At 40.3% G+C, this 14,682-nt stretch overlaps 2 protein-coding genes across 3 annotated transcripts; both read left to right on the forward strand.

Moving 5' to 3' along the window:
• Positions 1-1,620: 1,620 nt before the first annotated feature.
• anxa13 (annexin A13) lies at positions 1,621-7,185 on the forward strand. The gene is made up of 11 exons (XM_079361167.1): positions 1,621-1,801; positions 2,817-2,892; positions 3,012-3,106; positions 3,232-3,402; positions 3,523-3,556; positions 4,008-4,087; positions 4,297-4,365; positions 4,450-4,551; positions 4,858-4,933; positions 5,151-5,263; positions 5,792-7,185. Exons 1-11 carry the CDS (start codon positions 1,787-1,789, stop codon positions 5,909-5,911), a joined length of 951 nt encoding a protein of 316 aa, XP_079217293.1. The 5' UTR covers positions 1,621-1,786; the 3' UTR covers positions 5,912-7,185.
• A 1,059-nt stretch (positions 7,186-8,244) lies between these two features.
• Positions 8,245-13,485, forward strand: LOC306835248 (coiled-coil domain-containing protein 106-like). 2 transcript variants are annotated; one of them, XM_079361689.1, is made up of 5 exons: positions 8,245-8,407; positions 10,902-11,116; positions 11,466-11,678; positions 11,782-11,988; positions 12,531-13,485. In XM_079361689.1, the coding sequence occupies exons 2-5, from the start codon at positions 10,912-10,914 to the stop codon at positions 12,911-12,913; spliced, it is 1,008 nt and encodes a 335-aa protein (XP_079217815.1). In that variant the 5' UTR covers positions 8,245-8,407; positions 10,902-10,911; the 3' UTR covers positions 12,914-13,485. The 2 variants fall into 2 exon arrangements, with proteins under 2 accessions (XP_079217815.1, XP_079217816.1); XM_079361690.1 differs by having other exon boundaries at positions 11,469-11,678.
• The last annotated feature ends 1,197 nt before the right edge of the window (positions 13,486-14,682 follow it).

Raw genomic sequence — 14,682 nt, forward strand, 5'->3', positions numbered from 1 at the left:
TCTTCAGCAGGTTTGGTTACTGTTGTAACTGTTTAATACACAAACAGTATCTACTTGTTTGTGTTGCGTTTATATTCTTCTTTTTATTTTTTTTATCATGTGTTTGCTCCTGTAAAGCACATTGCTTTTTTGTATGAAATGTACTCTATGAATATCTTCTAATTTCCACATGATTATACAGTGTTGAGCGATGACTCATCCTCCTCTAATTACATGGTTTTGTTCTGAGCCTGCTCTTAATTGGAACATTTGATGCTGCAGCGTTGTGTGCATGTATTCAGTTTTCATAAGCTAAAGGCCGACCTTGTTGGGGAGGGCAGCAGCTCTTCTCCACAGTAATGATGATGATGTACTGCAGTTAAAAGGGACAGTCCGAGTGTAGGCTGAGGAGGTTTGTAATTATACCGTAGGACACGGTTTCATAAGAGGAAACTGCGGGACATCGATCATATGGAGAGTTTGAGAGCCTTTCAAAAAAAGAAAAAATAATAATAATGTTGGCTGAATATCTGGAGGAAAGAGATGAAAATTATGCCTGAATTTGACCTGGCAGTAATTGGGAAAATTTAGAACAACCCACATTGAGAAAGGTCAGGCAGAAAGGCATGACTAGTAGTTCAACACCAGCCTGCAGCCAGACAGGAATCAGAATTTTCCTTAAAACATAAGAGAGGTAGAGTAAGGCTAAAAGACGCGCTGAAGACGAGCATGATCCTAAAACCCTGCCCACTGTTAGACAGTGGTAGAAGTTTAGGTTTTTCACTCATTGTGAAAATCAGAACCATTAGAGATGTTTACAATACGTGTTGTCCAACAGGTATCTTCTTCTTCTGCCCAATCCAATAAAAACAAAAACAAAAACCTCTTCTCTGAACAGGAAGTCGAGTATAGGTCTACGAGATGATGTCTGTCAACCAACAGGTCCGATATCAGCCAAGTCCAATGTTGAACAGGTGCCTCAGTGCTTCTGTTAGACAGATAATTAACAATAATTATTAACTCATTGAGAATGCATTTTAAGTTGCATATGTTAGCATGTATTAAGACAATGTTTTATATTCTGTGCAAAATTACTGTATGTTGGCTTTATTTACTAAAAATTATATTACATGTCTTTTTTTTGTATCTCATGTCTGCCACTAAATATTGCATTTTCTTTATATTTTCTTGCAACAGAACAGAACAGAGCCAAATAAGGGTATTATAATGGCTATTATAATGTATTACTGTGAACACTGTTATCATATATGGTATCATAAAACGCTTACTTTCCTGACTTTGTTGCTGCCTGTGCAGTCGGTGTTCATGCGATATTTTTGGTTGAAATGCTCTTGTGTAATACCTTGTTTATGTTTGCATTTCAAATTTTAATGAAGTTGTGGGTTTTGTTTTTATGCTGCTGCAACAATCAGACTCTCCTTTGGGCGAAGCCAAATAAAAAAACCTCAGCTGAATTGTGTGAAACGTGTCCAATCATTAACAAGACAACTCAAAAAGTGTGAACATCAGAGCTACGTGAATACATGCGCATTGTTACACTCCAATATTTCAGTTACACACATGAAAAAAGACTGATCTTCGTCTGCAGGCACAGCATCGTGCGCGTGACGCTGGATGTAAATGGTTAACCCGAGTGTAGCGGTCCGTGGTGACGTCACATGCTGGTTTCTGCTGCTGTGGGCCGCAGACAGTTTTGTTCAGGAGAAGGAAAGATCCCAAACTAGGCTACTGTAGGTTACCTCTTCTTCTCCTTCACCAAGTGCAGCCGGATAAAACTCCCTTTAAAATGGGCAACTGTCAAGTAGGTACCAGAGTGCGAAATATTCGCTGTTAATGACGCGCAGATTGTGGGCGAAAAAAAATCTCACAAACGGCAGAGGGGGTTTAGCTCGGGCTGGAAGAGGGTAGAGTTTTTGGATAAGGAGCAAGATTTTTGGTCGAGTCATTCACAAGATTAACGACAGATTTCGTGGTTGGAGCTTTATCTGATTTTGTCATTGTTAATTATTTTCTACGAAGAAGAAAAACCGATGACGAGTTTCTTTTTTTGTCGTGTGGTGCACGTTTTATAACCCGTAAAAACGCGTTGATTTGGGTTAGATGTAGAGTATATTACACCATATATTTATGTTTCTTTAAATGAAGTCTATGTAACGTCGCAACTGACACCGTGTCTGGGTTTACGCAGAGGAAAGAGCCACTCCCCTGCGGAATTCATCACAGCTCCGTTAGACGCGTTAGTGTGTGTGTGTGTGTGTGTGTGTGTTACTGTTACGCAACAGGGAATGAATGAAAAGAGAGGTGACAGGGAGTTTATTTTATTTCTAACTTCGCTGACAAATGTTGAGAAAATAAAATAGTGTCTTTTTAAAGCTTTAAAAAAAAAAACAGAACCAGGGAAAGTTACTGATTCTGTGAATACTTTCTAATACAAACTTAGCACACTGTGAGCCAGAAGTCTAACATTGGTCCTTGTATGGTGGCATAAAGTACTATTTGACTCTTCTTTTACTCATCTTTGTTGGTGATAATAAAGGTCCATTTATTGCAAAACTTTGGAGCTCATCAGACCCCTTCATGGCCCCCCCGGACCGCACCCTTTGGCGACCACGAGCAATTCATGCGGCCCCCACCAAGTTTGTTTAACTACTTGTGGCCCCGAATTCCTCATTCCTCCCCTCCCCCAGCTGCCAGCTGCTCCTGCATCAAGCCTATCGTGACTTCATCTGCAGAGACAATGATGAGTTAGATGAAGGCAGAGTGTGATGAGAAGCTGTTTAAAGCTTTGAAGTCAAAATGTTCTTTGTTCTTTTCAGCCCACAATCGTTCCCTACGAGGAATTTGATGTCATCGCTGACATTAAGGCCATCCGCAAAGCCTGTAAAGGGTTTGGTAAGTTTGGAAGAATGTCTTAATTATGTTAATGTTTGTGAAAAGTGTAACTTGGAAAACTACGTGACTGCAAAACAACTACAAACTGCATGTCTTTGTGTGTGTCCATCTCTCTTTAGGAACCGATGAGAAGGCCATCATCGACATCCTGGCAAATCGTTGTTCATTCCAGCGTCAGGAAATCAAACAGGCTTATTTTGACAAGTACGATGACGTGAGTGTCGTTCACCGAAACACGCCACATGTCCCGTACTTGATCATTTCAACTCTTCATCCTAACATGTCGCTCTTTCAGTGTGTGATGAAAGGTGTTTTCCCCCGTCGTGTCTCTCTGGACAGGAGTTGGTGGACGTGTTGAAGAGCGAGTTGTCGGGTAACTTCGAGAACGCTATCCTCGCCATGCTGGACCCGCCCGTCATCTTCGCGGTGAAGGAGCTGAGGAAGGCCATGAAGGGAGCGGGCACCGATGAAGACGTCCTGGTGGAGCTCCTCTGCACCGCCACCAATGCTGTCAGTCATAAATTCAAAGCAGCAGAATGAACAATGAATAACCAAGAGTCAATACATCAATTACTTTTACTTACATGGCCTTGACTTCCTGTTTATTTGGCTTTTATTGTTTTTCTACAGGACATCGCCATGTTCAAGGAATGCTACTTTCAAGGTAAGCTAATAAGCAGAAGAGCTTAATGACAGCATTCATTAATACACTTATCAAATTAAAATGATTTGATTACTATTAAACATTTGATTTGGAAGCATTCATTAACATCAACAAATTATCCTTTATCAATTTGTCAAGTCTGTGTTGTTAAACTTTCTAATCACTTAATGTTACAATTTTCCTATTCTTTATCAATAACCAAAATTATCTTCAACCAATCAGAGAAGAGCCGATATACCCACTCATAGTATTAAACCGAGAAGCTCGACTTGAGGTTTTAAAAAAAAAAGGTGTCAGACTTTAGAGTCACCTTTATACCATCAGATGGCAGTTTTTTCAAAATGTGTAAAGAAATGTCTGCTTAACCTTCTTTTTCATTCAAGTTAATAATCAACCTACATTTCAGACTTTATTTGTGTGACCCATTTTTCACTTTGTGTCCCTCTCTCAGTGCATGAACGTGACCTTGAAGCAGACATCGAGGGAGACACAAGCGGCGACGTTAGAAACCTGCTCATGGCTCTTCTGGAGGTTAGTGCTCTTGAGTTTCTACTCCACGGGCGAAACCAAATTCTTTTCTGGCGTTGCACTGAAAGCGAGCTCACTTTCCCTCTGCCCTCTCTTAAACACACACACACACACACAGGACACAATCCAGACAGCCTCTCATTAGTAAAACAGAGGCCAGATACGGTTGCACCAGTCACACATATCTGAATATCTGACTGTTGTTCTTCCAGGGCACCAGAGATGAGAGTTACGAGGTGGATGAAGATCTGGCTGAACAAGATGCTACGTCCATGTTTGAGGTAAAGTTTCTATTTTTATACACGTTTATCCTAATCTCTTCTTTAATCCTAAACAGTACTAACTTTTTTTTTTTGTCTTTGCAGGCAGGTGAGGGTTGTTTTGGGACAGATGAGTCCACGTTCAGCTACATCCTGGCTTCCAGAAACTACCTGCAGCTCCAGGCCACATTCAAGGCATATGAGCAGGTGGGTTCTGGTGTCACGCTGTGCATAGCTGCAGCGACACCACATATCAGTTACTTGACATCTTCAGCTAGCATGGGAATTAGTCAGAGCCGCTGTCTTACATAACCCTCGAGGAGAACTTTAGTGCATGAGACTTTTGCGAGGAACTTGAAATTATACTTCCTTTGAATATAAATTACTGGCCCCAGCACCTAATCCTTTTGGGGAGACTTGGAGGAAATTATAGACCCAAAGAAATGCACCGTCACTGCATGAAGTCATTGCCACTGCAGCGCTTACATTCAACCTGTCATTTTGTCTAAATAGCTCTCTGGAACTGAAATCCTGGACGCCATTGAGAACGAGACATCTGGGACACTGAAGAAATGCTACGTTGCACTTGGTAGATATGACACCCGACATTTTAAATACACTAGGCATTTATTTAAGATTGTACAAACACAATAAGTCAATGTGTAAGATTTGTTAAACCTTAAAGAGTGCACTAAATTGACTTTACAGCACATTGGAGTTTCATTTGAGAAAATGAGAGGACTGTGTTGGAACGTGTTTTAAGGAACTTAAATATATTGATTTTAGTTTACTTCTGCTCTCCTCAGTGAGAGTCGCTAAGAACCCGCAGCTCTACTTCGCCCGGCGTCTGAACAAAGCGATGAAAGGAGCGGGCACCGACGACGACACCATCATCCGCATCATTGTGTGTCGCTCCGAGGTAAGCGCCGAAAAAGATCAGTAGGTGTAGCCAACATATTCAACACTTGGATTTGGACATCGCACGGTAAATGACACTCGTAGCAATCAAAACAACAACAAAAGATGGAGGCGTGGTCACATAAACAGTGTCTGAATTTCTGTAATTACTGGATTAAACGTGTGATGTTAACTCACTGTCAGACCTGGTGCAGTTGAGCTTTGTCTGGAGACCAAGGACAGCTTAGAGATGCTCAACAGCTCTTCCTGATATCTGTAACGATATTTGGGAAAGGTTTCTTTTGTTTTTGTTTCTTTTCACTTTGCTGAACTTTTGTCACAGCTCGACCGTGCTCTGTTTTATTTACACTTACACGTGACCTATAAGATGATGGTTCTAAAGGGAAAGCTAGTTTCAGTAAGACACTGCATGACATTTCTTTATTGTAATTCCTAGACATGATACACTTCAGTCAGATAGAAAGGGAGTAAAAACCGTTCAATGATAAAGAATTGGGCCTATTATGACAAAATACTCTGCTTTTCACAGTACGATTTGGAGACCATCAAAGAAATGTACCTGGAGAAGTACGACGTGTCTCTGAAGGACGCGTTGAAGGACGAGTGCAGTGGGGACTATAAACGTCTCCTCCTGGCGATCTGCCACTGAGAGTCAGAGAGGGATCCCGAGGGGACGTGGACGACAAAGGCAGCAACGGCAGAAGATGTTTATACTGATGGCGCGTCTGTTTCCTGTCTAACAAACTAATATCACCAGTCAGTCTCTCCATGTGGCATTATGCAGGGAGCAGGAGGGCGGAAGTGAGTCATGATTCGTCCGAACTCTGAGTTAATGTTTATCTAAGTGGCGCCAATTTTTAAACTTTTTTCAACAGGCATTAATTACAAAGTTGGATATGTCCGAAAGTACAGTTTCTGTCAATCACTGTCCATTTCTCCGGCAGTGTCTAGCATCATTTTGTAACGTGTTTACTTGCATTTACAAAGTCCGTTTTAGTCACCATAAACAACTTTTAACAAAAACTTCCAAGAAAAAACCCAAATACAATGCAATGTGTGTTTCAATCAGATGGATCTACGCTTGGTTATCACATCGTGAAAGTAATTGATGTTTGTACCTTAGCATAAAGTCGGCTTTAACCTGCTGCTGCATTTACAGAAGTTATTGAAAGTGTTATAGCATTACTAATGAAGAAGTATTACACTGATTTAGATCCAATTCATCTGTATTCAAGTTGATTTTGTTGTCCAAGGCCGCTGACGTTCACCCTCCATCCCCCAAACTCACTGACTGTTTTATTTCACCGCTGTTATCACTCGTGCAATCGTTCAATCCGAAGCTTGAATTTTGAAGAAATGTGAACGTTTGTTTTGAAGGGCTATCTGTTTGTTTGTTTGTCATGAAGGTTATGCAATGTTGTGTAAAAAGATAGGATAAATTTCCCTAACAGATGATTTGCAAAAGAGAATATATTTTATCATTTTCTTGTGGAAGAAAACTTTATATTCATTTACAATACGTTGCCTTTTTATCCTCCAGAAAAACTTGACAAATCCAAATGCACCTCAGCTTGCTCTCCTTATTTTTTGTATTTTACAACTAACACAGTAGAGAGTTAATATATATTGAGATTTAGATGACTGTATTAGGTAGGTCAGAAGGTATTAATGTGAAGAAACATGTAGGGATCATGTAACATCCAGACAGTCTGACATCTGTGTCACTATAAGGCAGCTGAGATTTGTGAAAATGACCACTAGCGTAAACATTTTTGCAACAAGCTGAGTATACACTGAAGGCTAACTCGAATGTGTGACAAAACGTAAACCAGAATACCAGATGGGTTGTGGGATGAGTGTTTGTCTCTCTCTATAGCCAAAGAATTCCAGTGTAATTGCAAAATAAAAGTCCCTATATCATCATGGTTTGTTTATGTTGTATTTAATCTTTGACTGTCTTTAATATTAGGGTGAAAAAATTACACAAAATGACTTTTAGAACATTCAGTCTGCTTTAAAGGTCAGTAAGCCGATTTCAATGCTTTATATCAGTTCAGTTTTAACTTTTTCAAGTTGACAGGATGTATTTAATGCATTCCTGAGTTAGTCATTGCGCTCCACAAGGTTCTGTGCTCGGCCCGACTTTATTCCCCTAATAACATTAACACATCCACTGACTGGAGCTAGGAAAATAGATCCCAATCTGTATTTCCTACTGTTTAGAAATAATGTAACATTCTTAAGAAGTCCTGTATGTCTATATATACGTCTGTATATGTAAATGGTTTACAAATCGAGAGGTTCATGTTTGCTTATTTAGCTTTAACCTCCAGTGAATACAGTTTAACCCGCTTTATTACTTCAGTTTGCAGACAACACGCCATCTCTCTTGCTTATGGTCGGTCGCTGATTTGCTGCGTTTATTCCTGTCGGAAATAAGGTTGTTCAATAAGTAGGCTGCACTCAAGACCACATCATAGTGAAGAAACACTGAGATAATAACTCTGTAAAAAAGGAAAGAAAAAAAACACCAACAGGTTTTGAGGTAATAAGAAAAAAATGAACAAAAATAATCAGGGCTCTTCTATCTTCTGATTCTTATGTTCAGTTATGGTTGTCAAAACGGCGTTATAATTGCTCTTTATTTGTGTATTTTTTAAAGAGCATGAAAAGCATCACTGTTACTAAAAAGACAACTTTCGACAAAAAAAATCAAGAAAAATGTAACTGATCAGATTTTTAAAAAACTACAAAAAAGAGTTCTGCAGTCATAAAATATATTATAACATTATTCTTGTTGTTAATGTTTAAACCCTGCTTTGGGTATAACATATAAGAGGCATATATTTTAAATGATTAAATACTAACTATCGTTATTTCACAGTGTTATATCGTTGCACAAGCTTTAAAAAAGATAAAATTTTAAAGCAGATACAAGATGTTCGATTTTACGTCGTTCTCCTGAACGCAGCGTGATGTCGTCATTCTGCGCTTTCCATGCTGTAGTCTCGTATTCCTACTCTCGTCTCGTCTGTGTTTATATTTTTTAAATTGGGACATTTTACACGACGTGAGGTTTCTGCGTGCAGCAAATTGACTACAGGACATTTCCGAGACGGGTTTTATCCGCTGGAATCGCTTGGAGGTACGTTTTCAAGCGTATTTCTCCGGCTTTGTTTGTCCTTTATTCCCTCTTTTTAGTCATTAGCATCCATCTTGGCATGAGCTTATTAAAAGCACTGCAAGGAGGAATGAGTGGCCCTGTAGCAAACTAACAGCATACCTTTATGTAAGGTTTGCAAAATCTGACATGCAGAATTTAGGCTACGTTGAAAGACCAATAAAAAGCACATTAAATTCCTTTGATGATATTGAAATAAATCAGTAGGGAAACAGATAATACGCCTGGTGTCTTTCACTGTGGTTAAGATAAAAAATGCACAACATATGTGCAGGGGTACTAGATGCAGTTGTTTGAGTAATTTGTAAGTTAGATTAATCACTGCAGCACTCTTTACTTGTGTTCAGTGCTCTGCAGCTTGCACACTGTTTTAGGAGTCCATCATCATCACCATGGCAACATGAAGTCTTGTCCACTTCCTGCAACGAAACAAGGAAATAAACTAGTCTAATGTCATCATCTTTTCTGCTGTTTACAGTACTCAGTATTCAGAGATGACCACCTACTGTATAATCTGCAGCCGATGACCTCTTCAGGGCTAAAAAAAAAACAGGAAGTCATGCATGACTCATGATGATTAATGCACAAGTGGAAAGGTCTTTAATGTATCATGAATTCCTGTTGTTCACCATTAGGGATTGTTAAAGTGGCATTCATCTGATACACTTGTGTCTTATACTACAATAGGAAAAATGACCCTGATTACGTGCGTTAAGAGTATTGCATTGTGGGACATGTAGGATTCTGTCATTTTGACACAAACAATTTAAGATGCAAGTATGCACAGACATGGCTGTCAATCATTAACATATTAACCCAAGGTCCATAAAGCTGATGACGTCATGGAGCGTTGATGCTGAACACAGCTAATGAAGTCCACCTCAGCATGCTGAGTATAAATCCTGTTATTGCATTGTGGGACATGTAGGATTCTGTCGTTTTGACACAAACAATTTAAGATGCAAGTATGCACAGACATGACGTCTGACCTGTTGAGTTAACAACAGCAGTGATTTTATTCTGGCGATGAGGTGAGGCGTGCACATCGATCAGTCTGTGAACAGAGACTCCAGTCTTTAGTGTTGTTCACGTGCTTGACAGGTTGACTGAGTTACATTGAGGCAGATGATCAAATGAAGTTAGTGTCTTCTGTCCCTTCTCTTCTGTGCACAATGGCTCTCACTCGTCCCATACGGGCTCTCTCTCTCGCTTTGTCTCTTTCAGACGTTTTTCTCATGTTGTTAAAACGAGATCAAACTAAAACTCTACACTCTAAGGAAACATCCAGCCGTGCTGCTCTGTCAGGGATATCGGACATCTTTGATGATAATAAAAATCTGTCTGAAACACCTTAAAGCACGCAGAACGACAGAAAAAGCTCCGACCTGCTGCAAGTATTCCCTTCTGTCGGAAGTTACAAGACAAAAAAAACAATCCCATGTATCTGTGTTTTACATGTCCCACAAAAACAGATTCACGTTTTAATTATGTCTGATGCTAGGGCGTCTACAGCACCCTCTGCACCCTTACTTCCTGTGTCTCTGTGCGTTTGAACTGTCATTTTATAACGGGATCAGGATCTCATAATTACAAGATCCCTATCTTGTAATTATCTGATGCTTATCTCGTAATTACGAGATAAAGGATCCCACCTTTATTCGTTTTGGTGAAGGCAATTCACTTCCATATGAGAAAAAGATCAACTAAAAATAAACTCATCGGTAAAACGACCTTTCTTTGTTCCTAAAACCACAAAATAAATCCACAAAGCTGCTTCTAAAGCATGCAGTCTTTCGCTGTTCATTCTTAATTAATGCTGAACTGATGCATAAATGATCATGTTCTAATGAATGTGTCCATGTAGCATGAACTCACGGTGCTCAGAATTAATACACTGATTTGTGGCCGTCAGTTTATTTTTTCCTTTTTTCAGGTTATTTAGGTCAAAGCTGAGTCCTGTAATAAAAATCACTGGGCTGTCAATCATTAACACATTAACCTAAGGTCCATAAAGCTGATGACGTCATGGAGCGCTGATGCTGAGCACAGCTAATGAAGTCCACCTCAGCATGCTGAGTATAGATCCTGTTATCAGAATGGTGAACACACTCTTTGCACTGATTGGTGTATTGTGAAAAATCAGGCATTAGTCGTTATCCACTCGTGTGTGCAAGCTTCACACGCACGAGTTGATGCTAAACTCAAGCAGAGAGTCATACATTGATCATGTAGCCCCTTGGAGAGCTTTCTGGAACCTTTTATGATCTAATGCATAGCAGTAGTTTTTGATAAATATTAGTTATGCAGATGAGTAGATTCCTTTAAATTCTGTTTTTCTGCTGCTGTTTTTATGTAACTGAGTGTGTTTTCATGTCTTATTTGTGTCCAACATGGCATCTCGAAAACGACTCATCCATTGAAATGTGATTGAAAAAACACACATGTGGTCCTCTCTCAGGTGTGACGAGATGTCCGTGTGGCAGCAGGAGCCGTCGGGTTATTCCCCCTGCGTTGAGATCGACTCCAGCTCCGTGAGGTGCAAAGACAGACTCGCCTCTCCGGTCTGGCTGAAGCAGGAGCAGGATGAACTCCGCATCATCAAGTGGGAGAATTTCCAAACGGGAACGTCGACCGATGCCGTCCAGGACAACACACCCAGCAGCGCCATGTCAGGTAGGAATTCTTTCATGCACCGCCTGCTGCTCCGTTGGAAACATGTCGTCGTTTCTCACATTTTCATCATTTGGCACAAGAAAGCGACTTGTTTAAGGACACTCGTAGGGCTCAATGGCAGTCAGCTACTGTTTTTTCCACATCCACAATTGTTTTAAAAATTGAATGACCTAGAGTCAATCATTTTTTTAACGTCTGTAATCACCTAACAGGTTATGTTCTCTAAAAAAAAGTCAAATTTAAAGGGGAGTTTCTACAAATTTCTAAAAGTCAAATCTTGACATTTAAAAACTTTTGGAGTTTAAATGTATGATATATATATATTTCTTAAAATCACTGTCTTTTTAAGCAGCCTCACATGCAGAAAGCCTCCCCCCGAGGGTGCTGCTGACCATCACCAAGCTCCAGTGCATGCTGGAGAGCAAACAGGAGCGCATCGCTGCTCTGGAGAGACAGGTGGAAGACCTGATACAGGACCGCAAGTTCCTGAGGAGCCAGATAGAAAACCTGACAAGCAACCGGGCCATGCCAACGTTTGCATCACCGAGTCCAGTGACAGAAGGTCAGTCGTAGAGGTGAAGCAGTAAACTGTGTTGTATGTTGTCTAATGCGTATTTTACATGTTTATTGTATAGTACGTAATCGTTTGTATCATTTGTCCACAGCTCCAAAATCCAGCAAAGTGCAGCACTCAGAAAACAAATCCCGGAAGAGAGAACAAGTTTCCTGTAGTTCCTCTGACAGCAGCGACAGCCACTCTGAAGCGTCCGTCTCTTCTGAGGTTTCTGCAGCCTCGAGTGAACACAAGAGGAAAAAACACCACAAAGACAAGAAAAGATCAAAGAAAGGGAGGGACTACAGCAGGAAGAGAGGTAATAATCACATCCAATCATATCCATCGAGACTTCTAGCAGCTTTTTTTTTTTTAGATAAAAATTAGATTCTGTGTGTAATATTAACAGTATAGCTACGTCTTGAGGGCTAAAATGTGGCACATCAGAGTATGAAAAATAACAACCCTCCTTCCTCGATCATGAAGGTTAACGAACAAGTGGAGAACATCTTGAAAAATGAAGTAAAAAAACAGTTCCTCAGTAATTAAAATGGAACAATATTGTGGGAAGTTTGTTGAAGTAAATCACTGAGTTAAATGACTGTCCCTATTACAAATAATAAAGAATGAAAATACAAATATATTCTGCTCTCAGCATTCATAACATAAAGTGTCAATTAATCAGTGAATATAAGCACATCCTTCAGTCTTATTGGACGAAACTCTTCTTGTATCCATTGAAAGTAAAGCTGTTTGTAGATTGAACAAAGTGAAAAATTAATTAATTTTTATCCTGTTAAACGAACTTCCTGTTTAATATTACTATTTATTTTTACACTTTTTTTGCTGTCACTTCACCAGCCACCGGTGTCCAGTACGTCATCCACCGCTACAAACAAGTCCTGTCAGCCTTCATCAAAAAGAAAAACATGAGTGAAGCTTTCCGCCGTCTCGGAATTGACCGAAACACCATCGCCAACACGGCGTCCATTGCTGAGCTCCACCTGGCCGGGAAAGACATGGTGCCCCTGGTGGGCACGTTTCGTCAAGGAGAAGAGACTTTGGTCAGCTACGCCCAAAGGTGCACGCTGGTCATCGACAGCGACCCGGATCTGGCGAGGAGAATAGACCTGATGAAAGCGAACTGCGAGCTTCTACCTATTTCAGGGAAGAGGCAGAGGCTGTTGCATTCTCACATGCAGCCACTAGGTGGCCCTGCAGATAACATTTTAATGATTAATTAATGATTTTTTCATTTTGTGGGTTAGGAGTACAAAAAAAAAAAAAGGACTCATGCTCATATATGTAATAATATATTAATTTGTTTCTTCCTCCCCTGATCTGAACTGCTGTAGCATTTTTTTTACATGTATAAAGTTGATTTTTACCTTAAGGGGAACCACAATGTACATTATGTTTACATTTCGGTTGTGTATTTTATACCTGATAGCTATTTAAAAAATGTCAATGCTGCTTTTTCCAATGGAGATTAACTTGTTTTAAAAATATTTATATAATTTAATGTGTAGTTTTAAAAACTGCCCACGAGATGGCAGCGCTCACACATATATTCATTTTTACGAATCACTCCTCTTGTCAGTCACTCCAAAATGGTGGAGAGTCGATTTCTATTTTTACATTCTTTGATGGAGAAATAACTTTATGTTCTCGGGCTTCGTGTAAAACCTTGACTTGGCTGTCCTGTGATACATATTCTGTAAAAACAGCCTTTAACTTAATTTGTTAATTTCTTTCAAAGTTTGTCAATGTTTCTGAAACTGCCAACAAATGAAAATGAAAACACTATTTGATCATACAGACTGTTTCTTTTCTTTTAAGATGTTTATCCTTAATTGAGATATTGAATCTGTAACGCCGGTTACTATGGGCCCCAAATGTTAAAATTGATGTCCCAGAAATTCCAAATTATACAGTAATTAATGAAATGCACATCAACTGTAAGTGGTGCTTAATTTGTCCCTGATTTCATGCATATTTAAATTGTTTCTTGACCATAGGAATGGTCATCACCGGTTGTACAGACAGATGGAAAAAGCTTGGTAAGACACCCTTGGGCGATGGCAACTGTCACCCTGCTGTTTGTTTTTCACATGGAGTGACAAATTACTCGTTCAAAGCCATTACAAGGGCTGCACCAAGGCTGTTTATCTTTGCATGGGACTCCGTCACTGTCACTCCCATTTTCACACCCCAGCTATCTGCTTATCTCTCACTCTCTCATCCCAATCCGCCTGTCCCCTCCCCCTAAACCGCGCCATCTTCTTTTATAAACCCATTAAGTCATTGATCCTTTCTTCTTTCTTTCTTTTTTTTTTTTTTTAAATACTACAGCTTTTCTCCCAAAACTGGAAAGCTGAAGGAGTTTTGTAATAGTGTAGGTTCTATTCTAGTCGGAGGAGGCAGTAGCGAGTGGCCTACAGTTCCTCCCAGCCTGAGGGGACAGGTGAACGCTGGTCTGCTCGGCAGCATGAGGTGGAAAAGGGTGGGTGTCTCTCTTCCCACCTCCTGAGGCATGCAAATGTCAGTTCTGCTCTCCTTGTCACCGTCACAAGATGAGAAGGCAGGTTTTTCTGCTTATCCTGAAATTTAAAAAAGGACCGAGTAAGGTACAGGATGTTCTTCAGGTTTACGACTATTTCATTTCTGCACAACACTTCTGTTGTTCCAATAAGCAGGCAACAAAATGCCGCCCCCACCTGCATATACTCCAGAGTGACAGCTGCGAATTTGGTGTTAATGACTCATGGTGATGGTGCTCAGAGCTGAAGATGGAGATAGGATGTAGGCCTAATAGAGCCTGAAGCATGCTCCCCTCCTCCTCCTCCTCTTCCCCCCGGCCTTTTGACTCACATAGATGTGAGGCCAGCTGGGACTCCATTTTGTGTCTTTCCTGGTTGCAGGTGCCACGCCATTGCAGGGGCTCCAAGTGCCTGATGGGTATGAAATCAACCCCTCCCTTCCTCCTCCTTGTCCAGCTCTAATCCTGACCTTG

Source organism: Symphodus melops (genome assembly GCF_947650265.1).
Source record: "Symphodus melops genome assembly, chromosome: 14".
Lineage (NCBI taxonomy): Eukaryota > Metazoa > Chordata > Actinopteri > Labriformes > Labridae > Symphodus > Symphodus melops.